Consider the following 27,075-nt stretch of genomic DNA (forward strand, 5'->3'; position numbering starts at 1 on the left):
ATGGCGTTTCCGCTTCGTTCATTCTCATGACGTATTTTGGGCACCACACCGAAGCCTAATGGACGGATATTCGTGTTCAGTTTATTGTTTTGATCTGTAATGTGAAGATAGCTGCCCAAGTCAAGAAAGACAACTGTCATCATCAGTGGACTCTCATCTCAAAGGCCTCTTCACGGCGGGGTCCTTGTGTAACCACTCATCTGGTGATGGATGCCATCCGCCAAGGAATGGCGCAATGCTACACTTGATTGGAAATTGGCAAACAGGCTGCTGGATGATTCGACCAGCTTTGTTTTGAGAGACAGATATCTCGGCAATGATGGGCCTGACAGGGGGGACAACACCGAGAGTGCCGACATGAGAGATCTTTCAGTCGTGAGAAGGCCACTGGAGAGTGTTCCGGCCAACGTCTCCCTAGATATGCTTATCTACTGTGCATCGGCGATGGTTGATCTGGTCATGCATGGTTCATGATAGATAAGCTTTCAGGGGAGGAATTCCTAGCGTTATATTGTAATTCAGCTTCCAGAACAATTCTAGCGTGGGTTTGATACTCTTCCAAATCAGTTATGAGCTTGTTCAGGAGAGGCATGAGGAATGTGAGATGCCAGGAATACGGGTTGCCTACGACCCCTATTTTCAAGCTGAACCTGTCGAGAAACTACAGAAGCAGTCTCTGCAGCTGTGATTGCTGGTGGGTGGCACAACATACCAGGTTGCACAAAATTACCCTCTTGTGTTCAAGATGTGACGCCGAAGCCGGTTGTCCTCCTTCCGTCTCTGGTCAAAAGCTGATGAGACCATCGCATCACGTGACCCTCGCCTCACCGATCACGGCCCACATGGCACCGGTGCAAGTGCGCCAAGAACCTTGATGAACAGCAACTGAGAGGAGATGCAGGCGAGAGCTGTCCCCCCTGGGGAATAGGAAATGTCGAGTGGAGAGACATGAGTGAATCTTATGGGGATGGCTTCATGGAAAACAGCACTCTTATGTCGACTTGGCGCGGCTTCCATGGGGTTTTGGCTGTCAAAGGGCAAGGCTTGATGCCTCGGGGTCACTAACAGCAGCAACTTTTCCCCGCAACCAAAACTTCGGGTAGTGGAGTGGCCCAGCTGAGTGACACAGTGACAAGCGATAACGCCATTCTTGGTGCAAAGCACAGCAGGGACTCCACCCAACCCGATTTCGCCATTCTTCGAGAATCTTGCAACAAACCGCATAGCATAGCACCATATCGCAAACCCCCCATCCAGAACCGCTGTGACCGCCACGCCCAGCTACAGCTCAATTCTGTCGCTAGGGCATCTTGGTAGATCCTTTTTCGGCGATATATTGTTCTTTTGCTCACAACTGAAACTGGTACCTGACCACTGCTCAGTCATCATCACCAACAAAACATCGCCACTGGAACAACAGGTCTCTGCTTTTCTCTCTGTCTCTGCCTCTGACTCTGTGGAACCTCGCCCGAGACCCTGAGATTGCGAAGCAGCTGTTGCGCATTGCGTGCCACTGTGCCGTTTGGTTTCTGACGTCCCGATCGCTTGACCGCCCCGAGTTCCGCCTGGTCTTGGGCGCAGCGCAGCCCTCCAACAGCACTCCTGGCCCAGCACGCAATTTGCCCTCAGCCTGATAGATGCTGGCAAGCGAGCCCAATGCCTGCTTGTCCCATTTAACTTTCTGAAGACGCAAGGACCGCCGTTTGGTCGTGCCCCCTATGGACCGCTCCTCTTCTAGCACGATCGCCTATGGTCGTCCACCGCAACCAGGCTACTCTCCCCTCCAGCAAGATGGCATTCATCTCGATCCAAATGACGCCGGACCGGCTTACCTGCCAGTAGCAGATCACACCACAACACCAAACAAAACCTCCGCTCCTCCCTCCCCCGTCGACCTCGACCAAGACGAGGATCCCCAACCTACCGACGCCGACACCGTGACCCCAGACACTGCCAAAAGCTGCGATCGTCTGCGGCCCGAGGAGGAAGAGAGGCTCCGTCCTCGAGACAGCATGACGAACATGTCGTCGTTATTAATAGGAAAGACGGTCACCCCCTTTCTCAGAGAACACATCCCTAGTCTCTATGCTCCCATCGGCAAGCCAAACAATGAAGAGACGGCTCGGGCCAAGAACCCCAACACCAGATACTGCTACCGCCACCGGCCAGACTCCAAGTGTCGACGAGCTGCCGACGAAGCCAAGATGATTATGATCCAGAACGAGCTCGACAAGCTCACACCAGCAGTATGTCCTGACCTTTTTTTGTCGTTGTCCATTTAAAAGTTGCGGCTTATGGTTGGTCGTTATGATGGGTCACCCAAATACTGACGAAAAGGGTATAGGATCAACAAGCCATCACCCACGTGTGGTCTCTATTCTCTGCGGCCCCTGCCCGCCATCGTGAGCTCATGCTGCAAGGTGTCTTGTCACAGCTCTGCTTCCCCCAGCTTTCCCTGATCTCGAGAGAGGTCAACGAGGCCCTCAAGATCGACTTCATCACTGCCCTCCCCGTCGAGCTATCCCAGAAAATTTTGTGCTACCTCGACACCGTCAGCCTCACGAAGGCTGCTCAAGTCAGCCAGCGATGGCGCCAACTAGCCGATTCGGATGCTGTCTGGGTTTACATGTGCGAGCAACACGTGAACAGGAAATGCACCAAGTGCGGTTGGGGTCTACCTCTCCTGGAGCGCAAACGATTGCGCAACTACACCCGACAACGCCAAATGGCCAAGGACAATTCGAATGGCAGAATCGAGGAGATCCATGATTCGGAAACCAGCGTCGTTACCCAGAACGGTAAGCGACTAGCCGACTCGTCTGACGATGAGCCAGATGGAAAGCGCCGACGCGTCGACGAGTCCGAGTTCAAGCAGCGCAAGTGGAAGGATGTGTACAAGGATCGGTGGGAAGTTGGCTACAACTGGAAGGTTGGACGTTGCACCGTGCATACTCTGAGAGGTCACACCAATGGCGTTACCTGTCTTCAACTGGATGACCACATCCTGGCGACTGGTTCCTACGACGCCACCATCAAGATCTGTATGTCGAGCTGTCTTCTTTGTTTGGTCTCACATGTACTAACAAGCTGCAGGGAATATCGAAACCGGGGAAGAAATCCGAACGCTTCGAGGGCACACACGGGGCATCCGCGCCTTGCAGTTTGACGACTCCAAGCTGATCAGCGGCAGCTTGGACAATACTATCAAGATCTGGAACTGGCACACGGGCGAGTGCATCTCTACCTTGGCAGGCCATACCGACGGCGTTGTCAGCTTGCATTTCGAAGGCCAGCTGTTGGCGAGCGGCTCCATCGACAAGAGCGTCAAGATCTTCGACTTCAACTCCAAGGAGGCCTTCTGTCTCAAGGGCCACACCGACTGGGTCAACTGCACCCGGCTTGACACGGCTAGCAGGACAGTCATGTCGGCATCGGACGATACCACCATCAAACTATGGGATCTCGACACCCGGCGGGTTATCCGGACGTTTGAAGGACATGTTGGCCATGTCCAGCAAGTCCTTCTCCTCCCGCCAGAATATGAACCTGATGATGAGCTGCTGAATGGGCTTAGTGGTCCCGGCGACAACTCGGATTCGGTGTCCGTTTCCAGCGGCCGTAGCGGGACTCCCACAGTTTCCTTCGTCCACACGGATCGCCCTACCAGCTCACCTGCGCGTGATGGCGAACTTAGGGCACTCTATGGCGCTGGCTTCGAGTCTGAGACGACGCGCCCATTACCGGCCCGTTACTTCCTCTCCGGTGGCTTGGACAGCACCATCCGGCTGTGGGATAGCGCAACGGGCAGGTGTTTAAAAACAATGTTTGGCCATTTGGAGGGTATTTGGGCGCTGGCCGGCGACACGATTCGCGTCATTAGTGGAGCCAACGACGGCATGGTCAAGTGCTGGGAGCCGCGGAGCGGAAAGTGCGACGCCACTTATACGGGGCATAGGGGTCCAGTAACGTGTGTGGGTCTCAACGACAGCCTCCTGGCGAGCGGGAGCGAAGACGGTGAAGTGCGCCTTTATTCCTTCAAGGCTCCAAACTAGACGGCGTTTTCAACAGCCACGCCACGGGCCGCTTAGCGACAAGGCGACGGTGGGTTTTTTGTTTTGGTTTTTTTTTTTTTACTTTTTGGGAGGAGGGGCACTACTTTGGATGATACATATTACTTTTCTCTTTGTTTCTGTTTTGCTCTGCGAAGCAAGTAGTGGGCATGTTTTGCGAGCCCTTCTTGCAGATGCGCGCATCAGAAAGCACCATTGTTGTGTGATGGGGAACGGGGACAGGATAGCACGGTTGGCTATGGGCATGTTTCCTGGGCGTATATTTTGTTTTGTTTACTTACTTTGCGCGCATGGGCTCTGGGAAAAAGGGACACAAAAGCACTTTAGAAAGAGGCTTATTGGCATTTTCCACATCATCAGGCATGGGATGGATGGTAGGACGGAGTTTAGCTTGCTTTGCTTGTTTCGTTCATTCAGAGTTCAATACCCTCTACAGAAGAATCATATTATTATCGATTTTGAAAATATCTACGCTACCGGTATTATCGGGACTCGGAACGGTGTTAAAGCTGAAGGCCGGAGCGGTTCACAGCTGAGTCATGTGGTCCCCCGGGTTCTGCGGCGGCATTTCAGTGGGATGGCAGGGCAATGGCAGGGCAATGGCAGGGCAATGGCAGGGCAATGGCAAGGGCAATGGCAGGGCAGGGCATGGCAGAGATGGCATGGCAGCAGCATGATGGCAGCGGGTTCGGCACAGACGCCCAATGACCTCGGCATTGCGCTGGTTGCAGACGTCGAGGGCGATCCCGGAAGCGTCCGAGTCTGCGGTTGAAAGAGTGTGGAGGGATTGTGGGGACTGCTTGCACCCCTCGCTGCAGCAAGCTTCCCCGCAGTATCACAAGCTCGGCTTGGAGTCGGTTATGGTAAATACGTCACTGGTAGATCACAAGCCAGTTCAGACTTTTGGGACTGGGGGAGCACCCTTGCTACAAAATAATCGAGACACTGAAGTAGGTAATGTTGCCTTTATAGATAATATATAGGCCTTAAGGACAGTTAACAGGATCTTAAAAGATTGTTCAAAGGCCTATTAACTTACTTTTAAGGTATAGTTCATAGCATAATCTGGGTTAACGTACTTTAGTGTCTCAATTATTTTGTGGGCAGGGTGGGGAGCTGGTGCTGGTCGCCGTTGACCCTGAACGCAGCAGGACGTCACGAGGAAGAGGGGAAATTTCACAATTGATGATGATGTTGCCAGCCATTGATCCAACGTCCAGCCGCCTTCAGTGATGTTCACTTCTTCCTGTCCAGCTCGTCACTGTCAGGGTAAACAACACAGAACGGCGGGGCACTCATCACCCTCCAATTTCCAGGAGAAGAGCTGTCAAAATGCTGCATATATCCAATCAGCAGCACAGAATACATATTCCTACGGGTAACCACGGGGTTAAGGATGAAATACAAGCAACACAATACCGAATTATATACACACAAACATGGACAGGGAAAACGGCAGAGCCTCGAACCAAAGGAAAGCTCCGCTGCGCCGATGGGACGAAGGGGCCAATCACAGCCCCAATTGGCCCCTCGACAACCCCACCATCCACGTTCAACGCTCCCCGTGTGCCTGTGCCCGGCATGTTTTTGGACGCTTTCCACGCTCCTCAATCCGTCACATCCCGTCATGGCCCTTGCAGATCTCTCAGTCTTTTTTTCTGCTCTGCCTCTTGGAGGTACAGTAGTGTACATTTCAACAGCAAAATACGCTGCAACATGTTCTACAGTTCCCTGGCCAGATCACGGGTAAAAAGTTGGTTGTCCCAGCAAGGGGACTGGGAATCATCGTCTTCTGACACAACCCACAACCGTGGTGGGGATCTCGTTCTTGTCCCTCGTTTCGTTACAAGCCGAAAGAGAGAAAGGGTCGGGTCTTTCGGTCTTGTAAACACCATGTACCGGCTACAAGTGTACTGGTGCCTGGGCCTTGCTCGGTTTTCCTGCCTCTTCGGCTCGGCCCCCGTCATTACATCCGATCTGGCGGTTGTTGCTCGCTCCCAGGGCTCGAGATCATCCAGAGGATATTTGGAGTCATTGTCCTGCTGTCTCGCCAACTCGTCTTTTCCTCTCTCTCTTTCTTTGTTCCAGGTCTCCGTCCAACTGCCCCGCCATTCCGTCCCCGTTAGCCGGCTTCCCCCCGTATTTTTTACATTGTTCTTCCACATTCCCAGTTGCGGAGGTGGATCCCGTGCTATTTTCCCGGTGTTGTTCAGCTCCATAACCCGTCCCCAGTCTTGGGACCTCTTGACTCGTGTCAAGCCCCGGCCGGCCGTAACTCGCTGTTAAGAGATTTTCGATCAGAAATTACACATAGGCCTACTTTTTCCCACTCGCCTGGACACTCGACCGTTGAGCTCGTTATCCATCCAACGCTCTCACGAAACAACGGACTTCTTGCTGTTTGGCGAGCCTCCTTCCCCCTTCCTCCCCTCCCTCTCCGCGAAAAGCCGGTACATACGACCAAGCACAATAACGAATACCCCACGAGCTTTTTTTTTTGGATACCAGATCTCTGTTAGCCGGACTTACTGCGGAGGACGAAAGACGAAGACACAAGGCATAGCCAGCCAGTAGGAGACACCGGTTTCGAACCACCACACACCTCTCTTTCCTCACACCCAGAAAACATCGTAAAGATGGCCACAAAAGTATCAGGCGGCAAGGATGGCCAGAAGAAGCCTGCCACCGCCGCGACCAACTTGATTGGTGAGCTCAAGCCTTGCGACAAAAAGAAATCGGGGACAAGGAATGCTGATGAAAGGAAACAGCTGGTGGTGGTGCTGGTATGATGGAGGCCTTGGTCTGCCATCCTCTTGACACCATCAAGGTGCGCATGCAGCTTTCCAAGCGCGGCAGAGTACCGGGCCAGGCCAAGCGCGGCTTCATCCGCACTGGTGTCGAGATCGTTCAGAAGGAGACCGCCCTTGGTCTGTACAAGGGTCTCGGTGCCGTGCTCACTGGTATCGTTCCCAAGATGGCCATCCGCTTCACCTCATTCGAGTGGTACAAGCAGCTCCTCGCCAACAAGGAGACCGGTGTTGTTTCCGGCCAGGCCCTCTTCCTTGCCGGTCTCTCTGCCGGTGTGACCGAGGCCGTTGCCGTCGTCACTCCCATGGAAGTCATCAAGATTCGTCTCCAGGCGCAACACCACTCCATGGCCGATCCCCTCGATGTGCCCAAGTACCGCAACGCCGCCCACGCTCTCTACACCGTCGTCAAGGAGGAGGGGTTCGGTGCGCTCTACAGAGGTGTCTCGCTCACCGCGCTCAGACAGGGCAGCAACCAGGCCGTGAACTTCACTGCCTACACCTACTTCAAGGAGTGGCTGTACCAGTACCAGCCCGAGTACGTCGGCGGCAACCTCCCCAGCTACCAGACCACTCTCATCGGTCTCGTGTCCGGTGCCATGGGTCCTCTGAGCAACGCCCCCATCGATACCATCAAGACCAGACTCCAGAAGATGAAGGCCGAACCCGGCACCTCCGCCCTCCAGAGAATCACCAAGATTGCTGGCGAGATGTTCAAGTAGGTCCACTTCTTTGTCTCGCTCCACAAAACGCCACTAACCCGATAAACAACAGGCAAGAAGGATTCCACGCCTTCTACAAGGGCATCACCCCCAGAATCATGCGTGTCGCCCCCGGCCAGGCCGTCACTTTCACCGTCTACGAGTTCCTTAAGGAGAAGCTCGAGAAGAGCGGCCCATCAGTCATCACTGGGGGAAGGTACGAAGAATAATTCCTCCCCATCATCACAGCCGTCACACCCATATCCTGGACCCCTCCGGACCCAACTCCCCTGGACCACCTGGACCCTCCCTGGATTTTGTTTCATATTCCCGCATCTGGCCTTTTGTTTTTTTGTGTTGTTTTTTCAAGGAGTTGGAAGCTGATCACAAACTGCTGTTTTGCTTTTTTGTTTGGGATAGTCGCGACAAGGAATTTGATAGCATGAAGGCCAAGGCTGCTTGAATGAATTGAGTTCGAGCAGTTTTTGATTTTTTGTCTCTTCCTCTCATCTTTTTTGTTCTTTTTACGAAAAAAAAAAAGGAGCAAGAGATGCGGCAGCGACACGGGAAAATGAAGCGCAAGGGCTTTCAGATCACCGTGTTACCATCGAGGACGGTAATTCACCAACGCCGCCCGAGTCAAGGATACCACTTTGTTTGGATACGTCGATATGGAACCGGATTGGATAGGTACATAAAGGGACAGACGGACGGGAAAGGGATGGCGGTCTGGTGTGCTGTGATCTTCTTGAGGTGGGGGAAGAAGAGGAGGGTTTTGGAATGGGAAGTGTTGGATGGAAGGGAATGGGCATTGCGAAAAGTCACTTTGTTCTCCAAAAGCATGGCAATTACATGTTTGGTAGAGAAGGCATGCATTGCATTGGGTGGCGCGATTTTGTTTATACGAGCAAGACCTTTTTATCTTTTTTTGGACCTTGTAAGATGGAGGTGGTGTATATATCCGAGGAATTTAGATGAACTGTACTTGATGCATGATGGGCTTGGTGTTTTTGACTTCTATTGTTTGGGTCATGTGCTGGTAGTTGACGATGCAGGTTCAGATGGCTGCATGGAACATGAGCTGAGGATGGTACACTTGCAGCTGTGTGGTGTATAGGTGTGGTTAAAATGAACATCTCGCCACAGTGCATCTTGGTCATGAAAGTCTATGCTGACCTCACCGCTGAGTCCTCTTGTTAAGCCCCGATCTCGTACACAGTCCCTGTTAGTTATTCAACTCTAATCAGAATGCCCTTCGCCGTCTGCATCTCTCTACCATGATACCTGAAACTGCCACATTTCCAGATCTACTAGGTTCGGTTGGTGGTGGTGATGTAAATTGGGCCATGGAGATTCGGTTACGAATGAGGATGAGGATTTAGTTATCCAGGATTGGCTCTGGAATTTTATTGGGAACAGGAGTATAGTCATGAGCAGCCTAACATTTGGGGTTCAATGTTGAGTGATGATTTGGGTTGTGGTTTACTCCACAGGTTAGATCAAAGTCATGTGAGAGCACCAATAAGCCTCAATGATCTTTGTCTTATTATTCGGAAGTAACGTAGGAGATACCTATCTGAAGAGCTTGGGGTGTGGAACGCCCAGAGTGAAAAGTGATGATTTTGGTGATGAACTGAGAAAATTAATAAGACTCAAAAGCCATGTGCCTCAAGCCCTAAGAGCAACCTGCTCACCATTCACATCCCACATGTGGTGAGCTTGCGCCTGAAAGGCAGAAAAGAGGTGTGGGCACAGATGCTCTCGTGTGTTCTTTGTTCTGACCTTTTTAGAAGCGGGAAAATCTATGTAGTGAATATGAATGGAAGCACCAGCTGAGTCATCACTTCCAAAACTCGTGAAGGAGCAGGCGGAATGAAAGCAACACCATAGCTCTGTATTGACACCACACCCCGTTTTGCTCCCACCAGTTTCATTTTTCTTCTGCCAGTCTCTCAGGCCCAACACTGCAATCTATCTACCTGCCATGCGCCTTAGCGATCACCAAAAAATCAGCAAACATGGCAGGCCCTGACGCGGATGAGGATTTGATGAGTATTTCGATACGGAGATGTTTGGCCCAATCCCGAGAATCTCAGAAGAAGCCCTTGTCCGCCTTACTTACAACATGGCATTTCGACATGCACCAGTCTTGAAAACCCTGGATGGTCGTGTGGTCCGGAGACTTGCCGGAGAATTCAATTTCATCTTCATTATCGCTTACGGAGATTTCAAACTCGTGGTCCGCGTACCTGCTTTCTGGGGCAAGAGATGGACCGAGGAGGCGGCGCTATCCATGAGGTCAGAGGTCGCTACCCTCAAAATTATCCGCGAGAGAACCACCGTTCCGGTTCCGGAGGTTTACGGATTCGACTTGACCTTCGGCAACGACATTCGCCAACCGTACATCTGCACCATCTTCTTGATTGGGACTCCCGCATCACACGCTTGGTACGACAAGGAGGGGGCCCAAGGACATGTTCGAATACTTCCGGCTCAGGGTCCTTTCCAGCATGGCCAAAACTATGGCTCAACTCGCCACCTTGCCTTCCTTTGACAATATTGGATGCATTCAAGAGGACCCAGGCACTCGGGGCAAGTACATGGTTGGTCCCGTGTACCATCGAGACCTGATGGTGGAGAAGGAAGATCCAAGGGTTGAGGTTACTGGCCCTTTCGACACTGCCGCCGAGTACCTCGCGATGCACACAAATGTGCCTGATGGAGGATTGGGTACCTCGTGGACAATGGCAACTGGCAGACTTCTCCCGGTGCTCGTCACATATTTGCCGCAGGATGACGGCCGGTTCGTACTCGAGCTCCCTGGATTCGACTCTTCAAACATCTTGGTGGACGCCAGCGGCAGGGTGACTGGGATTACCGACTGTGATCTCGCCTAGACGGTACCCGGTTATGTCGGTTACGCCAGGTATCCGGGGTGGACAACTCGTGACTGGGACCCGGTCTGGTACCGGCCTGACTCGGAGCATGAGGACTCCCCAATGGAACTGAATGCGTATCGAGATTATTACGCCACCGAGCTGGAGAGCGCTCTTGTCAGAAGAGACGATCTTGTCTGTGCCTTTGTGAAGCACACTCGGAGATCTCACAGGTACGGGGCCATCTGGATTGCCCTGCATAGCAAGCCGAGTCGCACCGAAATCGTCCGCAAGTTTCTTCAACCGGCGTTGCCCAAACATGAAAACTCGTATCATCATATGATCTGGATTGGGGAGGATAGATATGAGGATGAAGAGCGGGAGGAGCTGAAGGAAGGGTTCGACTGGCTGTTCCACTCAGATGATTCGGCGGCACTTAACCCATTGGCCGAGAGACCGCCCATTGTAGTTTCAGACTCGGACGAGTCGGAAGCTGAAGATGAAGCTGCAGCTGAAGCCTAAAGTGCATAAATAGAACATGCTATCTCCCACGCTTACCATCTGACAAACTGATATCAGCTTGGTATCAAGCGCCTAAATAAGCAGCAGTGGCTAGGGGACAATACCACCTACCTACCTATCTACCTACCTACTTAGAACTATCATCAAACCTTAGGTATTGAGAGCATACCTTATTCAAAATTCTAAAGCTGCTTACTGTGCTGCAGGGTCCCAGAGTGCCCACCTAACATGATGGTAGCCAGTCAATACACAGTTTTACTCAGACGGTATCACCACACTTTGTGAGTGAAAGGTCTTTGTTCTCAGCACTACCACTTCGTACTGTTGATAGCTCTGGCCGTGACAGTTCCGGAAATGTTCCAAACTGCGAGACTGCACCTGGGCTGCATGTCGAGCCTTTAGGATCCACAGACATTGAAAGGCGAGCTGATCAAAGGGCTGGACTGGGGGTCGAACAGAGGGGAATAATGGGGATCTATCGAAGGTAGAATAAAGACCTTCCCAAACCTAGAGGCCTTGACCAGTGTTGGATACTAGCCGGTTCGCCATAGTACTATCTATTCACCGCAGCACCTCATAACGTTCAGTGCCTCGTTAGCCATTCAAGAGACAACTCGAGTTGATCATTCGTCAGTCTCTGACGTGTCAGTAACAACATTAGCGGGAAATCTACCTTGAGTTGGCCCCAATCAGAGCTAGCCGTGGCTCCAGCTGACATGATGCCGGGATCATATACTTATCATTGGTTCGTACACCCTTATGTTCTGAGTGAAACCCCCACCACGGCTCACACTTCACCTGCCATGTAGGCCCGTATGCCACAAATCGCCAGATAGTCGCTGCAAGAATCAGGGACACGTAAAGTGGTGTGGCGTCTGTTTGGAACACCATGACGAACGAGTTCCTGAGTGTAGTCACTGTCTTCAGAAGCGGGAGGCCGAGGCTGCGCGGTTGCAAAGAGAGGCGGAAAAGGCGGAAAAGAAGAAAAACAAGACACCAAACAAACCGAAGAAACCGAAGCCAGAGGAGGAAAAGAAGACATAAACCCTGAGATGGAAGAAGCAAGATGCATAAAAGGTATCGCCTCTGGCGAAGGGCGCGGGGAAACGGTCGATCTGACAAGCCGCCTCAGCAGGGGGTATCACTTGACTCGCTTGGTGATTCAATCCACCAGGAAACCAAGGTTGATTTGCTGGTGTGTCAAATCACAGCTGTGGACAATATGATTACGACGATGTGCTGGAAGCAACTGGATACATACCTGCGGTATCTACTTTAAACGAAATGTCGGCGTTGGTGCTACGAAGAACACCTATGTTTGTTGTACCAGGTAACTACCCCTGAGATTTGCACACTGTTAGGATCTGGTTTGGGAGATGGAGGCTTCACTTGGCAAGGATCCTCGCTGCTGGCGAGTATCGCTGTTCAGAGAGTGACAACAAATGAGCATTAAACAGCAAGTCTATCGAACCATTTCATAACAGGAACAATCCTTCGCTTATATATCTCCCCACCGTCAAAAGTCCCTTCATTCATTAACCCATTACTTCATAACAAAACCCCCCCTAAAACCCCTCCAACATGTCAGGCACTCAAGCCAAAGTCTGGGGAGCATAGCTCTTATCAGGCACAACAGCCTTCCCGTTGACCAACTCCCAGTCAGCATAAGCAGGCCAGACAATCTGCTTCTTGCTCCAGTCGACCAGAGACCAGGTGGTGAAGCCGTTGCCCTCGCCGAACTGGCCGCTCCAGGACGAGCTGAGGGTGTAAGGGCCGCAGGTGACGCCGTTGGTCGGGGCGCGGCTGGCGGGGGCGCCGGTGACGGTGTAGGAGCAGTTGGTCACGGCGGCACCGGTCTGGGTGTCGACGCCAAAAGTGACCTTGCAAGAGGTGTCGGCCTTGTTGCAGGTGCGGGTGAAGGACTTGACGACCCATTGGGGGGTGGCGGCCATGGCGGAGACGGCGTCGCGGGCCTCGAGAGCGGGAGCGGCGAGGGCGGTGCCGGCGAGGCCGAGGAGGACGGTGGTGAGCTGCATTTTGAAATTTGGTTGTTTTGTTTGAGTGTGGTAGAGTAGACTCGAGCGTGACTGTGACTGCAAGACTGGATGCTGGTGATGGTGATGAGGAAGTAAATTGGACCAAGACTGAAGACATTCAACTCCTTTTATACTTATTTACTCGCATACAATTCAACATGTTGACCTCTCCTGACATAAACATGATCTGACATAAGACCCTTCCAGGATTCTCCGGATGGCCACTGCCGAATACATGCTATGCGAAGCATCTCCAAGCCGCAACACGAGAATCATAGTTCCATTGGGGCTTGGTCCGCAGCTCATCCGGCATAGTTGGAGCCACGGTGAGGAGTTATAGTGGGTAAGCAGATGCTGCGACGTTACTTCGGGTCCTTCGTATTCCCCCAACTCAGTCGCTCACCTGACCGCTCGGTGAATTCGTATCCTTCTTTTCTTGTGCCACCTCATCTCTGGGTCCTCTATGATTTGGTGGCTATTTACAGCCCTGAACTAACTGCATAGAATCCTTCGCTGTTGTCAATGTGTTACGAGAAAAAGCCTCTGCTATTGACATGATTGTTTTGTTTCCGGTACTGCTGCAGAAAAACAAAAAGTCCGAGCGTTATTCCCGAGTAGGCCGGGCTGAGGACGTAAAAGGTGGATGACAGGTGAAGATCAGTTCAAGAACGAGTATCGGCTATACCCGGATGGGCCGGAGAGGCATCTACTGACGATTCGAACTATGTAATGGCTCCACAGGGTCGAACTGCCAGGAGCTGAATATCAAGCTTGGCCTTGAACTTCAATCCTTTTTAACTTTTGAATATTACTGACCATCTGGCAGTCCTTTTATCATATTTGTGCATTGAATACATTATTATACAAGTTTGCGTTCTTGTTGCTTCATAATTCGTTAAGGCTGCTCAAAGTGTTCCCCCATCGCAGCCATTACCCCAGACGGGCCAGCTCCTCGCTTGGCCCTATTACTCTCCTCCAAATAATCCGTCAACGCTTTCCAGGATACAATGTTATCAGGCTTGTGTTCCATCATTCAGATGCCAAGCGTGCGAGACAAAAACACACAAAACAAAAGCCAGTGCTTAACCATCAGGGCTTACTGCTTGGTTGTCCCAGCGAACTCTTGCCCGTCTCTGTCTGCCCAGTATGCGCCGTGTTGTTGAAGTGCATATCGGTTCCGCCAACCATGCTTGGCTGATGGGCTTGGGCGGGGTATGTGGTGTTGAGAGCATGGTGCTTCTTCTCGGGAGCCGCTATACGAAGGGTCCAGGTCAGTCACTGGAGAACCACGACAAAGAAATAAGGAATGACATACGCTCTTCGTTGATCATTGTCGCCTGCTCGAATCCCTTGCGCATTGTGTCCTTGACTTTGTCCATTGTGATGAAGGTTTTCCGTTGTGTGTCGTTGTTATGTTTTTTGTAAAGATGAACTGTAGTTTTGCCGAGGACAAGTCGATAACCTATACACCAGACCTACTCTGGATTTTAAGTTCTGTCGTTCAGCTGGACTGATTCAATCATCGTCATGTCATCATCGTTTCGACTTCACGATGGTGCCAAGATCCGAACGCTTGGCTGATATCATCAAAACCCAACGATCAGATGAAGTGGGGCATTCCGACGGCAGATCTCAGGGGCAGTGCACCCGTAGAGAAACCTCACGAACCCCAACGAGCGATGAGCTCATCCTTCTTTGCGCTTCTGGCCCTGAGTTTGGCCATGCTGTTGTTGAGCCCTTCCTTCTCTTGGCGAATCTTTTCCAGTTCCTGAGAGAGCACATCGATCGAGCTCTCGATCTCGGGGTCCACCAGTCGAACATGTCCAAAGGGGCTCTCCGCCAGGATCGAGTCACGAATGAGTTGGATGGCAACCTTTCCATCAGCAATCTGTCTGGTGGCCGTGTAATCGAACGATTCTTGTACGTTCTTGGCAATATCCTCAGTCTTGCTGCGCCTTTCGGCGAGAATACTGGCCAACTCCCTTGCCCGAGCTGGGAAGTCAGGTGTCCCCTCTTCCTCGTGGGGTAAACTGATAGCAAGCGATCGCAATATCTCGTCCAGTGGCGACTCTTCCATAGCACCGCCCATCCCAGAAGAGCGTCGAGCATGTCTGGGCCGAGGACGAACGGGAGAATCCATCACACCGCGTTGACTAACGGTCGGACGACGTGAACGCGGTGTTGCGAGTGCGACCTTGGTGGCAACCTCTGACTGGGCTATCTCGAGGAGAGAATCGGCCGCGAGTTGGTAAGCCTTGAACGCCTCTAGGCGTGCGCTTAAATCTTGCACATGATCGAGGAGGTAGTCGAGACAGTCGTGAACCTAACCCGCGGTTAGCCCGAGGACCCCTACTGCTGTGTCCAAGCCACCCACATATCCAGTTGCCTGTTTCGACTTTGCTTGCTCCTGGCCATTCTTGGCCTCCACCTTCTTCAGCGCCGGCTCGAGAAACTGCTGCTCGACAGACATCTGTGCAACAGGCAGGATCTCGGAGTAGAGGGATTCGACCTCCTCCTGCAGGGAAGAGACTTCTCCAGGTGAGACTCGGCTGCTGGACCCTGAATTCTTCTCCTCCAAGGTCTCAAGATAGATACGATCGAGTCTCGTCCGGACGCCCTCCACAGTACACTTGATCAGCCTGCCCTCGCGTGAGTCCCTGAATCGAGAAGGAAAACAATGGGGGATAAGGGTCCGCACCTCGCACATGTTTCACGCAGCATGACGACATGATTTTGCTCTTCAGGGTCTTTTGTATCCAGTTCCCATCCCAGTTTCTGGAGGCTTGCCAGGAGCTTATCGTCTGAGCGGAACAGGGTGTCGACGGTTTGCTGGATGGCCGGGCCGGCCCCTGTGGTTTGCTGTTCCAACTCGAGAAGTTGAGAATCCAGGGACTGAGACAGCTCTTCAACCTGAACACCTTGTTATTACCAAGCTCGCAAGGGTCGAGATAGGAGGGGACGTGTGTGTTTCTGAACGCACAGCCAGAGTAAGATCCCTACGTTGGGACTCATATTTTCGGTCCTGCTCCGACTCAAACACCCGTCTTTCCTGGCGAGTCTGGCGATCCGCAGCCACGAGGCGGTCAAGGGCCTCACGCTGCTGCTTCAGGGTCTCGGTCTGCTTGGTGATGGCTTGGGTAGACCTGTCCAGCTGTTCGATGGCGTCTCTGACATTCTCATCCGTGAGCCCCTGAACAGCAGCCAGATCCGAGGATGATGCCAGCTTGTCGACCATGCCGGCCTTCTCCAGTGCAGCATATCTCGTAAAGGGTTAGTATGAGAGGGAATATACAAGGACGACGACGATAACCTACTGGGCAAACTCGTCCGGGGTGAGGAGAGTGTCCGGGGTGAGATGGGATGTTGCCCACTGCACAAACTGGTTGCCCGTGGATGAGCCGTTGAAGGCGGCCCTCACCGCCGCTGCATCGAATGACGCGTCGTACGCCCTCAGCAATTTGACGAGAAATTCAGGGTCCATCGGGACAGGGATGGGTTTGCGGGCAGAGAGACACAGCAGCAGCTCAAAGCAAAATCCTGCATCCACGAGTCGAGTCGTGGTGATATGTGGCGTTTTGGTGTTTCTGTTGACTTTACAGCGCATCCCCTTCTGTTGTTTTTGGGCCCTCACACCCCTAACCCCGCTCCAATGTGGCCTGTGCACCACTGCCCTGGACACGCCAAGGTTCGGGGAAGGCTTCCGCTCCAACATCTCCTCCTCATGGCCGGTCATGGGTGTTCCCCAGATTTCAGATCTTATCTCAACGACAGCTCAACTCATGCCTTATGCCTCCTGCCTCCCTTTTCATCTCTTACGCCCGTAGCCTTCTGGATGGCATTTCTATCTCCAACAGCATAAAGCACACACAACACACACCATGAAATATCTGACTGCGGTGTGCCGAAATTGTCCAGCGAGCGCGCGACGGCCAGCCACTTTCTTGCCCAACATGACTGAACGAGTCCCTGCATATCTCTCCCTCGGTGACCCATGCGGAGAATATGGATGATACCTGCCCAGACCGTGCTTGACGCCGCCCACCTTCTCTCAACCGCCCGGTCTACCCTCGATCCCCCCGATCGCCTTCCAAGGTTCCCAGCCGCCGGTGACACACGCTCTCTGCCAACATTTCCATGGCTGGCGGCCCCTCCCCCCAAACTGGGGCCTGGAATGGCCCTGTCAACCGGCCTTCTCGAAGAATCGCAGAGGACCTTCTCCAGTTTGGCAAATCTAACCGAGAAAGCGGAATCCCGGTCGACCGGCCTTTGCCAGTCCGATTTTCTCTCGTTCTCTGATCGGAAAGGGCGATCTAAGGGAAGAGGATGTTTCCTTCCATCGAAAGTCAATGATCCGGCCTTCGAGAATCGTCACTGCCCTGATACGGGTTCGTGTCCACACCCGAAACTGGGACGGGGGAAACAAAAAGCAGCGGGTGCGCCTGCCCATTCTCGACCGCGGGCATCATTCGGAGCTTTCGTCGTGAGGCTTATTCGGAAGACGTAGACTCGGACCCGACCTGTCCAGCGGGCTAATCACGGCGGTTTTTGCACCAGAACTGGTCGCAGCAGCGTGATGCACAGCGTGTTGATTGGGCTAGTTCATGCGTGCTCGACAGGAGCGTCAGCCTTGTGGTGATGCCAACACAGCGAGTCCCAGGCTCTCTCTTTTCCCCTTCTTGTCGCGATCCAGTCGTACAGCATGGCGCGACTGCAGTGGTTGCAACGAAAATGGACACGCTTGACGCTCAAAGGCCGACCGACAGCAGCATGCGCCCAGGATGTCGCCGATCGTGGGGAACAGCCATCTCGCAGCCCGAACTAAGCTGCCGTTGGAGGATGAAAATAGGAAGCAGGAAGACGCTCAGCTATTCAGGGCCTCGACCACGGTTTTCGAAGACGATCGTCTGAATTAGCTTCTCCGCGCAGCACAAGCACAAGCCGTTGTGGACAGGAGACGTACGACGGCTGGACCACCTTCTCCGATGTCCCTCGCCATTACATCCATCTTCCCCACGAGCCAACCCAATCGCACCAACACCAGTACACGACACAGACCACGGAGACCACCCAGCGTATCAAGCACACCACACCAACCACCCGGGCACCGCACGCTCCCCTCTACTTTTACGATGCGCATGCGTTGTACCTGCTGTGCTCTCAGTGAAAACATCGCTGATTATCACGCTTGGGCCAGAGGACGGCTCGAGCCGCAGGAAACCGTTGTTTCGGGGCGGAAAGGTGCAGATTTACCGCCACATCCCCGAGCTCATACTACTTCATGACTGGACTGCTCTTGATGCTTTCGTTTGAGGCCCGAAAAAAGATACGACGTCTTGGCTTCTCGGTTTGTCATGGTGTCCCGATTGGGCTTCAGTGGACGCTTGTTGACAGCCCCCTGGTTCGCACCCTCTACGCCGCAGCCACCACGGAAGCATCCGGACGCTGGCGCTTGTCAGATCTGACATGCTCCTGTCTCTAGCCTAACGCAGCCCTGAGGATGATAGCTTGATTGCTTGCTGTCGTTTGGATGACTGGCAGCCACACCGGCATCTTGTTTGCGGGGCGTTGCAGTGGCTTGATATCCATGTATCGGGTAGCCTATGCGGCTTCGGCCCCCTTCCCGGGCTCTGTGAGAGGGGCCTCCTGTCCGTCATTTTCATGACATGACAGTCAAGACAAGACCCCTCGCTTGGATGCGTGTTTGGGCGGTACGTGGCTGCGAGCAGGGGTGCGTGGGTTGCTGGACTGAGCCTCGGGTGTGTGTGTGTGTGTGTGCCTGCGTGTGAGAGAGTAACAGTTCTGTAGGCACTTACTCGTTATGTGCCTGCTCCCAGTTCAGTTATGCCAGGGTCCTTACGCACCCCGGCCGTGTAAAACGAGAACGTCACCCCTCGAGCCAACCGTTCGGTGCTGGGATGGCGATATTGCAATAGGGCCTGGTTCCCGGCGGCACAGAACTCCTGCCGTTCCGGTTGCTTGGAGACTCAAAGCACAAACACTCGATCTCCCAAGATGTTCCCGGCTTCCCAGATACCCTTTGTGTGCCGCTTCTGTTTGATGACCCAAGCATGCAGGTCATCGCGGGCCGTACAGGTAGAGGGAAGAAAGGGACTCCAGGAGATGGGTAGCCTACACCGACAAGTTGACGTGTCGTCCTATTACATCACCTACCACCAACCGCCATGCTGTGAAGCCCAGCTGGCAAACACACCACGGCACCACCACGGCCACCACGGCCTGGGCGTCGTGTCTATTTTCTCGATCTCTGGGTTAGATGTGGATGGACTGGGGAGAAAGTTCCGGTGGCACTGGGCCACAAGCCTGCTCGAGTATCGAATCACAGTCGAAGCATACCGAAATACTCCTGATCAGCAAGAGCACAGCGTTTGGTTGCGGGGCAGCACCCTCCCCCTCTCTTTTTGTCTCCTTTTTGTGCCCAGTCCTCGGTGGCTCTCGGGTGCGGGCGGAAGCAAGGAAAGGGTGACCTTCACCTCCGGCCGAGCGAAACCTTGGGAGTAGACTTTTGCTTCCCAACCGACCCCTTGACCGCTTCGCTTCCCACAGCGCCAGACTAGGCACAAGGAACAAGGTCAAACTCCACTCCATGCCATGACTGATACTGATTCGCATTTCCACATGGGCGCCGGGGAATACAAACGCGAGGCCGGCTGCAGTGTGTGTCCCAGACACCACGAGGTTCTGACAAAAAGCAGACTTGCCAATGCAGTCCCCTTAAGTGCGACTATCGCCATCCTCTTTTCTCGTCTGCTGCTCCCGTCTTTACCGTCTTCTCGGATATCCTTCACGGCCAGTCTTGTCTCACTGCTTTGGCATATGTACGGCTTTGTGTGAGAAGCAAACACTACTGTCACTACTGTTGTCCTATCCTCTGATCCCGAAGAAAGTCGTTTCGGCCTTCTCTTGGTTTCTTCTTGATACTACACTAGTCCTCTCGGATCCGAGCACCGCTACCGTGGTGCTGGGTCTCGCTACATACTGCAATGGCTTCACAAGCAACCGTTCCAACGCCTCTCGCATCTACTTCCACAGTCATGAACACCGACTCAGGCCGGTTACTTGTATCGCCACCCCAGAACTCTGAAACAGCACCCCCACGGCGGTATCAGGAGCTATTATCCCGAGTTTTGGATGGTGGGATTGCTGTTGGGATTGCGGTGGTGGCTCAGTTGTTGATGGCTGGAATCCAGGGGGTGTTGAACGTCAACAGCAACAAGGTCGAATTTCCTCCATCAGTTGTAGCAATGGCGGCTATCTTTGGGCTGTTTTGTGCGTGCGGGTGTATCTTCCCAGGTGCAGAGGACTTTTACCGGAACCACCTCAAGAGACCGGTAAGACTTGTTTTCGTTGACAGTTGAGTGGAGGTATGCCACAACACGAGGCTAACAAGCGATCACAAGGCCGACCTTCTCAACCGGCACATGTCTATTGGTTTCACGATTCCATTTCTTATGATCTGCAAGGGCTCGCTCACAGATGTCTGGGTTATTGGGCCGATTATTGGTTGCTTTGGTAGGACGTCCTTCCCCATGAAAAGAGATCGGGAAGACTGACCAGCCTAGTCCTCACCGGCCTTTTCAACACAGTTTTGTCCTATGTGCTAGCTCTTCCCCTTCAATGCCTCATGGTGCGGTGGGACTCTGGCAGCTGGTCTTCGTCAGACATCGAAAAGGGGTCACCAACAACTGAAAAAGAGAGACAGAACCCGAAACTTCGTTCACCAGTCAAATCAGTATGCGATTCCATGGACACAGAGGACTTTTCTTTGGGTGTCACCCCGCCTCAATCGATGACCCCTGATTCCAAGGCCTCGCCAACTCACCCTGTATCGTTTTCAACATCAGCTAAACTCTGGTGTCTTGCAAACCCAATGCTCCTTCTCATGTGGACCTTAACTCTCACCATTGGCCTACCTCTCCGCGTCTGCCTTGCTCTCGATACACCACTATCCACCTTACTGCTATTCGCCCTTTGGCTTTCAACTTTAGCCATTCAATCATCGCTCAAAACCTCCCCTTACCTCCGCCCATTCGCCCGCACACTCCTCTCAGGCCTCTTCAACGCCGTCCTCTGGACCTCCCTCACAATGGCAGCCTACCTCCTCCTCGACGGCCACCTCTCCTCCCGCCCCCTCCAAGCCATGCTCACAACCCTCGAAAGCCACAACCCTTTCTCCAGCGCGCTCCTCAACAGCTTTTCCGTCCCCCTCACAGCAGGGGACGTCGCCCTCTCCATCCTCAACGCCGGCCTCGTATCCTGGGGCCTCAAACTCTACGAATACCGCCTCCAGCTCTTGTCTCGCGCAGGACTAACAGTCTTCACCGTCTCGTCCCTCATCGCCCTAGGTAACGTCTCCTGCGGCCCCCTCCTCGCCCACACAATGGGCGTCGCCCCCCAAGGCCGCGCCCTCGCCTTCGCCGCACGGAGCGTGACCCTCGCGCTAGGCAACCCCGTGCTGGACACCCTATCAGCAGACAAGTCCCTCAACGCAGCAATGGTGGTCATAAGCGGGATCGTCTATCAAATGTCGCTCGGGCTTGGTGTCGGCCGGTTTTTGGAAAAGCATCTTGTCAACATTGGGGGCCGCGATGATCACACCAACGATACCACCACCGCCACCACCAAAGGGGAAAACGACCCCCGAACCGTCGCGGCAGGCGTAGCAGTGGGCATAAACGCTGCAGCAATGGGGACTGCCTATCTCTACGAGACGAAAAGCGAGGCGGCGCCGTATTCGGCCCTGTCGATGATGGCGCTGGGGATCATGACGGTGGTATTTTCGACGATTGGGCCGCTGGTGTCGTGGGTGTTGGGGAGTGTGGGTGCCTAGATTGGACAACACACAAACTTCTTTTTTGAGGGTCAACAAACAAGTTTGGACATCATTTTGGGCACTCGGGACCTTTTGGAGAGATGAAAATTATGGGAGGGAATAATACTACTACAACACCAAAACAACTGAAAACAAAGTGGGCTAAAGTTGCTTCAAGGCTCCTGGAGAGCAACCAACAACTTACGAGACCAAAGAAGGATGTACGAAACATGTCATGAAGTGGACGTTTCATTTTTTCTAGGGGAATTCTGCGGGGCGGCGTTGGCTATATTATACCCATTGTGCAGTTTCTAGATTGGAACGGTTTCAGAGCCCCGACTCCCGTTTTGAGGTCTTTTGCTTTTTTTTTCTTTTTTTCTGTCTTTTTGATGACAGCATTGGCGACGGAGTTTATCATCATGATGAATTGTTTATGTATTTGGTAATCGGGAAGTGATAGCAATCAAGTAAGCCAGAAAAGGAGGTTATTGTACCTGCTTCTGGTTATTGGATGATGATCTCTTTGACTTGAAAGTTGCCTGCGTGTGATCATAGTAAACTGTGGCGCATGTCTAGTTGGCGTGGCACCTAGCCAGGCTGCCAACGGCTAAAGCAGTCGATAGGATAGAAGGTAGACTTGGAACAAATTTTGTCTGGCAGACTTGGCAAACAATCATGACACTCGCAGACCGGGGCAGGGCATTTTGCAGAGAACAATGCTGATCTATTGTCAACCCGATGTCCTCTGTTGGCTACTGAGACTGGACCTCAGATACCCTCTCATCCTGTAATTGATGCCTTTCACCCAATTTCTCTTTCGATCCATACACGTTCCCATCTCTACTCAAGTCTATGCATCCCATCTCCGTTAGCATTCATCCAAAACAAAACAAAACAAAGGTCACCAAGATAAAACTCACCTCTCAATCAAGTGCAACCCACTCGCCGTGTCAACCACCCCCGAGATCTCTCCCTTCTGCAGCGCAAAAGCAGCATCCTCAAATTCCTTCTGCATGTCCCCGCGTCCGAAATAACCCAGGTCGCCCCTCTTGCGCGCCGAGCTACAGTCTGATTCCGACAGGGCCAACTCCCCCAAGGTGATCTCCCCACTCTTGATCCTCTGCTCGTGTGCCTTGATAATCGACATGGCTTCCTCCTTGGACCGGGTGATTTCGGCCTGTTGCGACAGCCAATGGTCAGCTTACAGTCCTCCTTCGAGACATGGTCAAAAATGACAGTAAACATACCTCCTTCCAGCTGGACGCCCGGCGACTGTCCCTGTGCTTGACCAGCAAATGCGCCGCCCTGATCTTGCCGGACTGGGCGTCGCCGGTGGGAAGAGGCGCCTTGGCCGAGTGGTAGGTCGCCATGTACACCTTGAGCTTCTCGGGGTCGGTGCCGGCGGGGGGTTCCCACCTCGAGGTGCGGTCCACGGAGTTGAAGTAGTAGGGCAGGTTCTTGGAGTTGGAGTGACGGACCTCCCAGTGAGGGGGGAGGCCGGTTTCTTGCTGGTTCTGGGGCAGGATGCAGGGTTAGTTACATGATATAGTAAGCTCGAGATATTGACATTGAGACATACGCCGTTCATGATGATTGATTGTTGGTCTAGGATGGACAGAAAACAACAAATGGCTACTACTTTGTTGTTGTTGTTGTTGGAGAATGGACAACAAGGCTACGACGTGATGAAACGCTGGCTGGGTTGAACTGGTGGGACTTGGTGCCGTGGAGGGGCAACAGGTTGTGGACCCTTTTTAAATGGTGGGATTGGAGTTGGTATGTATCTAGACAAATACCTACCGAGGTAACCAAAAGAAAAGCAGTTCCTAAAAAAAAACACAGAGAAGAAGATGACGTGCTGCAGACGGGAAGGTTGGAATAGGTCGTCGAGGGTTGCACTGAGAGGGGTCAAGTGTGCAATGGAAACCTTTGGATGGATTGCGGAGTGCAGCGGGAAACCACCCCGCTCCTGCTTGGCGCTGTTGTCTCCAGCCGGAGTACCTCACAGGGCAAGCCCCGCCCCGGGGGGTCTTCAGCTGGACGACTGAGAGTCTCAGACCATCCCATCCATCCCGTCACCTGTCTTCCTTTGTCCCAAGGTGTGCCACTCACTCTGTGTACCGGGGATCACGAGGGACCCCATCTGATGCTGATGGATGCGACGTGACGCAGGTTAACTGTACCCTACATATCCGTACTCCGTATCCATCAGGCATTCAACCAAGGCCTCAGACAGCAAGATTATCTAGTTCCAGGTAGGTTGTCAGTGCCTGAATAAGCCAAGTGGGGCATCCTGGTTGGCTGTTGACCTCAGGCAGCCGGAAAGGGGCAAGGCGCGTGTATTCCCAACTGTTGCTCTTGGTGGCGCGCCGCCCACAATGCACTGTGCCTGCGTTTCGCGCCTTTGACCACAAGCTTGGGTTCACTCAAAGATATCCATAGAAAAAGACATCCATCTTCAACTCGCTCCCCATTCCACCGCAAGACATTTCCATTCGACTTCAAATAATTTTCTGCACCAGGTAAAATTTACTTTACTTTCTGCATCTTCTGTGGAACTCACCTGGCGACACGTGTGTGGACCATCTAGCAGCCTGTTTTCGCCTTTTCAAAACTCAAAAAGACCAACCGCAACTCTTTTACCACCAAACACCACCTTACACAACCCAACCACATCACTTCCAGGTTTCCGCTGCCCGAAAAAGTTTCAGTGCCTGCACCACCACCTGCTACCACCAGAAACCATCATAACACCACACAACACACTCCTCAGCCACGACATCAGCAATGGCTTCATCACCAGCCCCTTCAGCTTCGGGCGAGCAATCGCAGCTCCATGGCCAGAAGCCCCTCGAGCAAATCACGTTCCGTTTCTGCTCGGAATGCAGCAACATGCTCTACCCCAAGGAAGATGAGGCCGATCGCAAGCTCATGTTCACCTGCCGCACTTGCAACTTCTCCGAAGAGGCCACCTCGTCGTGCATCTTTCGCAATGTCCTCAACAATGCCGCTGGCGAGACGGCCGGCGTGACGCAGGACGTTGGCTCTGATCCTACGGTGGGTGATTCTTCTGTTGCTTCCCATCATGCTAGCTCGTTTGGACAACACCCGAACCCGGACCACTGCGCTTTTGTCTGCTGCCTGACATGCGGCCGCATGATTTCGTGTGAGATTTGCAAAGACCGTCTCGCCGTTCTCCCCACCGATGCCCACAATCCCGACATTCCCGTACCGCTCCAGAACTTCATGCGGCTCGATCAGGGCGACGCCGACATTTGCGCCTGGCAAGACAACCGCGAGAACCTCGCCGACTTCATGGCTCGGAGCGAGCAATACTTTGGCGACTTGATGGAGGAGGACGAAGAAGAAGCCATGGGATTCGAGCCCGAGAATAACGCCATGCCACACTACGTGCTCGCTCAAAGCGCTGCTGTGTAGTCGCCAAACTCTTTCGATACACATTCACTTGACACGACGAGACTATGACGACATGATTTGACGTACAAATTGTATAATATTCCTGGCAAACACGGCGTTCTTCATTTTTCTTGCAGCGGCACACGCAATCGTTCCCTTTCTCTCGACGATCATACCCCGCAGTGTATACCGGTACATAGATAGACAGCAGGTTGGGAGTTCCGGTGTTGATTTGGTTAAAGCGACGAAGTGCACGGGTTTTCACGTTACCTATGTTTGAGCCAGTGGCTGACGGGGTTTCTGCTCTAGCTACCAAGAGAACAGCGCACTTGCCCCTCTTGCAACCATGGGGAGGCTGTCTTCTTTCAGTCTCAACAGCGAAGCGCTGAAACGGGAATGGTAAGCAGCTCCAGGCCTGTCACCTTCTGGAGTCCAACCGTTGCTGACCCTTTCTCAGAAACTCTTTTATGTGTGCTGCTATTGCGGTAACATTTACCAATGAGTTTGGTCTTTCGGCGGGACACTTGTACATCGGCGAGTGAGATACAGGAACATTTGCATAACACGGCGTTTGGCGAGATTGATATAGGAGTGGGAGATGTTTATCACTGCTAGGGTAAACAAAACTTGGCTTTGAGGATAGGAGGAGGCATCATCGATGGGAATTTATTTTTATTGCTGGGCTGTTTATTCATGGGAATGAGGGACAAATGCGTGAAAGGAGAGGTGATTCGGGTATTTTGCCTGTATTGAAGCTGTACAAGTAGTTTACACGACGCCGTATAACGCCGTTCTGATGCCACTCCCCAGTGGAGCAATGATATAATACACCCAAATGATCCCTCCCATGATTTGATTTTACGTTTTTTATTGGTGTTGGTCTCAGTTTATGCCTGCGAGGGGGCCATGCTGAGGATTCTGCTCCACTTCTTCTTGCGCAACTCCATGCCCACGACGCCGTTGATACGGGATCCGATAGGGTCGCCAGACTTGTTAATCAAAACGCAGGCGTTGTCGTCGAACTTGATGCAGCTTCCATCTCTCCGGGTGACCTTTTGCTTCGTCCGCACGACGACGGCATGTCTGATATCACCACGCTTGACCTTGGCACCCGAGGCGGCGGCCATGCCGGCAGCTCCCGCATCTCTTTGCTTCTGCACGACCACCACGATCCGGTCGCCTGTATTGGTCAGTTACGTGAGTTTTCTTCGGGTTCCTTGGGTAATTATCGTCGTACCGATCGAGGCGTGTCTCTTCTGGCCGATGACCATGGCGCATTCAACAATGGCGGCGCCAGAGTTGTCGATGCAGTTAAGCATGCTCTGGTGGAGAGGATTAGCTTGATTTTATATTGGGCAAAAGAATAGAAAAGTACCTTTAGTTGAATCATCTTGTCGTCGGACGGCCAAACCGTACCTGAGGGGTGTCGTTGCTGATCGTGAAGCTCCCGGATGGGCAGCCAATTGCCATGCGGCGACGGGATGTCCTGGCCGTGGAAAATTGTTCGCACCGACCCGAGGGGCACAAGGCTGTGCTTATGTAACGCTTGGACAGAGGCTGCTTTCTTTGAAACCATGCCCAATCGGGATCCTCATGCAAGCTCTTTAGCTTGTTCCAAACGTACCGGCAGCTGTGGATCCAGTCAAGACGAGATCTGGCCAATGGGAAGCTCAGCGCAAAAACTTGCGGCAGGGGATCAGCTTGTTGGCACGCGCTGTCCCCGCCAGATTCCGCCAGATTTGGTGGTCAACTCGCCTAGCCCCCTCAATTTCCCTGGCAACGAGAGGGCAACCAGACAGCAACCGTGATCCTGTCT

The 27,075-nt window shown here is 53.0% G+C and overlaps 9 protein-coding genes across 9 annotated transcripts; 4 read left to right on the forward strand and 5 right to left on the reverse strand.

Annotated features, from left to right (window-relative positions):
* The first annotated feature begins 1,024 nt into the window (after nucleotides 1-1,024).
* On the forward strand, nucleotides 1,025-4,153 carry SCON2 (E3 ubiquitin ligase complex SCF subunit scon-2). Its single transcript, XM_062893241.1, has 3 exons — nucleotides 1,025-2,246; nucleotides 2,345-3,041; nucleotides 3,094-4,153. The coding sequence occupies exons 1-3, from the start codon at nucleotides 1,719-1,721 to the stop codon at nucleotides 4,050-4,052; spliced, it is 2,184 nt and encodes a 727-aa protein (XP_062738901.1). The 5' UTR covers nucleotides 1,025-1,718; the 3' UTR covers nucleotides 4,053-4,153.
* Nucleotides 4,154-5,681: 1,528 nt separating this feature from the next.
* Nucleotides 5,682-8,664, forward strand: SFC1 (Mitochondrial succinate-fumarate transporter). Its single transcript, XM_062893240.1, has 3 exons — nucleotides 5,682-6,776; nucleotides 6,839-7,595; nucleotides 7,652-8,664. The coding sequence occupies exons 1-3, from the start codon at nucleotides 6,707-6,709 to the stop codon at nucleotides 7,806-7,808; spliced, it is 984 nt and encodes a 327-aa protein (XP_062738902.1). The 5' UTR covers nucleotides 5,682-6,706; the 3' UTR covers nucleotides 7,809-8,664.
* Nucleotides 8,665-12,568: 3,904 nt separating this feature from the next.
* On the reverse strand, nucleotides 12,569-13,012 carry QC762_703880 (uncharacterized protein; the record flags this gene model as incomplete). The annotated part of the gene is made up of 1 exon (XM_062893239.1): nucleotides 12,569-13,012. One exon carries the CDS (start codon nucleotides 13,010-13,012, stop codon nucleotides 12,569-12,571), a length of 444 nt encoding a protein of 147 aa, XP_062738903.1.
* An 800-nt stretch (nucleotides 13,013-13,812) lies between these two features.
* QC762_0104790 (uncharacterized protein) lies at nucleotides 13,813-14,391 on the reverse strand (the record flags this gene model as incomplete). Its single annotated transcript, XM_062884242.1, has 2 exons — nucleotides 13,813-14,265; nucleotides 14,328-14,391. 2 exons carry the CDS (start codon nucleotides 14,389-14,391, stop codon nucleotides 14,102-14,104), a joined length of 228 nt encoding a protein of 75 aa, XP_062738904.1. The 3' UTR covers nucleotides 13,813-14,101.
* A 281-nt stretch (nucleotides 14,392-14,672) lies between these two features.
* On the reverse strand, nucleotides 14,673-18,696 carry QC762_703870 (uncharacterized protein; the record flags this gene model as incomplete). The annotated part of the gene is given in 6 exon segments (XM_062893238.1): nucleotides 14,673-15,335; nucleotides 15,387-15,669; nucleotides 15,711-15,922; nucleotides 15,993-16,272; nucleotides 16,327-16,733; nucleotides 16,744-18,696. 5 exon segments carry the CDS (start codon nucleotides 16,722-16,724, stop codon nucleotides 14,673-14,675), a joined length of 1,836 nt encoding a protein of 611 aa, XP_062738905.1. The 5' UTR covers nucleotides 16,725-16,733; nucleotides 16,744-18,696.
* On the forward strand, nucleotides 16,772-22,360 carry QC762_703860 (uncharacterized protein). Its single transcript, XM_062893237.1, has 3 exons — nucleotides 16,772-20,361; nucleotides 20,431-20,542; nucleotides 20,593-22,360. Exons 1-3 carry the CDS (start codon nucleotides 20,014-20,016, stop codon nucleotides 21,858-21,860), a joined length of 1,728 nt encoding a protein of 575 aa, XP_062738906.1. The 5' UTR covers nucleotides 16,772-20,013; the 3' UTR covers nucleotides 21,861-22,360.
* A 171-nt stretch (nucleotides 22,361-22,531) lies between these two features.
* pin1 (peptidyl-prolyl cis-trans isomerase Pin1) lies at nucleotides 22,532-23,963 on the reverse strand. The gene is made up of 4 exons (XM_062893236.1): nucleotides 23,422-23,963; nucleotides 23,090-23,356; nucleotides 22,763-23,019; nucleotides 22,532-22,692 (listed from the first exon to the last, which is right to left on the reverse strand). Exons 1-4 carry the CDS (start codon nucleotides 23,428-23,430, stop codon nucleotides 22,683-22,685), a joined length of 543 nt encoding a protein of 180 aa, XP_062738907.1. The 5' UTR covers nucleotides 23,431-23,963; the 3' UTR covers nucleotides 22,532-22,682.
* Nucleotides 23,964-24,004: 41 nt separating this feature from the next.
* Nucleotides 24,005-26,144, forward strand: QC762_703840 (uncharacterized protein). Its single transcript, XM_062893235.1, has 3 exons — nucleotides 24,005-24,899; nucleotides 25,569-25,658; nucleotides 25,717-26,144. Exons 1-3 carry the CDS (start codon nucleotides 24,630-24,632, stop codon nucleotides 25,759-25,761), a joined length of 405 nt encoding a protein of 134 aa, XP_062738908.1. The 5' UTR covers nucleotides 24,005-24,629; the 3' UTR covers nucleotides 25,762-26,144.
* mrpl38 (54S ribosomal protein L38, mitochondrial) lies at nucleotides 26,101-26,716 on the reverse strand. The gene is made up of 3 exons (XM_062893234.1): nucleotides 26,635-26,716; nucleotides 26,497-26,581; nucleotides 26,101-26,439 (listed from the first exon to the last, which is right to left on the reverse strand). Exons 1-3 carry the CDS (start codon nucleotides 26,647-26,649, stop codon nucleotides 26,147-26,149), a joined length of 393 nt encoding a protein of 130 aa, XP_062738909.1. The 5' UTR covers nucleotides 26,650-26,716; the 3' UTR covers nucleotides 26,101-26,146.
* Nucleotides 26,717-27,075: the final 359 nt, after the last annotated feature.

The sequence above is a fragment of the Podospora pseudocomata genome, chromosome 7 (assembly GCF_035222375.1).
Source record: "Podospora pseudocomata strain CBS 415.72m chromosome 7, whole genome shotgun sequence".
Lineage (NCBI taxonomy): Eukaryota > Fungi > Ascomycota > Sordariomycetes > Sordariales > Podosporaceae > Podospora > Podospora pseudocomata.

Excerpts from the sequence above, each read along its gene's own strand:
- SCON2 (XM_062893241.1), top strand. The coding sequence starts at position 1,719 with ATGGACCGCTCCTCTTCTAGCACGATCGCCTATGGTCGTCCACCGCAA. Across the intron at positions 2,247-2,344 it reads TCGACAAGCTCACACCAGCA|GATCAACAAGCCATCACCCA; the intron begins GTATGTCCTGAC and ends AAAAGGGTATAG. Across the intron at positions 3,042-3,093 it reads CGACGCCACCATCAAGATCT|GGAATATCGAAACCGGGGAA; the intron begins GTATGTCGAGCT and ends AACAAGCTGCAG.
- SFC1 (XM_062893240.1), top strand. The coding sequence starts at position 6,707 with ATGGCCACAAAAGTATCAGGCGGCAAGGATGGCCAGAAGAAGCCTGCC. Across the intron at positions 6,777-6,838 it reads CGCCGCGACCAACTTGATTG|CTGGTGGTGGTGCTGGTATG; the intron begins GTGAGCTCAAGC and ends GAAAGGAAACAG. Across the intron at positions 7,596-7,651 it reads ATTGCTGGCGAGATGTTCAA|GCAAGAAGGATTCCACGCCT; the intron begins GTAGGTCCACTT and ends GATAAACAACAG.
- QC762_703860 (XM_062893237.1), top strand. The coding sequence starts at position 20,014 with ATGGCTTCACAAGCAACCGTTCCAACGCCTCTCGCATCTACTTCCACA. Across the intron at positions 20,362-20,430 it reads GGAACCACCTCAAGAGACCG|GCCGACCTTCTCAACCGGCA; the intron begins GTAAGACTTGTT and ends AGCGATCACAAG. Across the intron at positions 20,543-20,592 it reads GCCGATTATTGGTTGCTTTG|TCCTCACCGGCCTTTTCAAC; the intron begins GTAGGACGTCCT and ends TGACCAGCCTAG.
- pin1 (XM_062893236.1), bottom strand. Across the intron at positions 23,020-23,089 it reads GGGCGTCCAGCTGGAAGGAG|GCCGAAATCACCCGGTCCAA; the intron begins GTATGTTTACTG and ends CTGTCGCAACAG.
- QC762_703840 (XM_062893235.1), top strand. The coding sequence starts at position 24,630 with ATGGCTTCATCACCAGCCCCTTCAGCTTCGGGCGAGCAATCGCAGCTC. Across the intron at positions 24,900-25,568 it reads ACGTTGGCTCTGATCCTACG|CTACCAAGAGAACAGCGCAC; the intron begins GTGGGTGATTCT and ends TTTCTGCTCTAG. Across the intron at positions 25,659-25,716 it reads GAAGCGCTGAAACGGGAATG|AAACTCTTTTATGTGTGCTG; the intron begins GTAAGCAGCTCC and ends ACCCTTTCTCAG.
- mrpl38 (XM_062893234.1), bottom strand. Across the intron at positions 26,440-26,496 it reads GAAGAGACACGCCTCGATCG|GCGACCGGATCGTGGTGGTC; the intron begins GTACGACGATAA and ends TGACCAATACAG.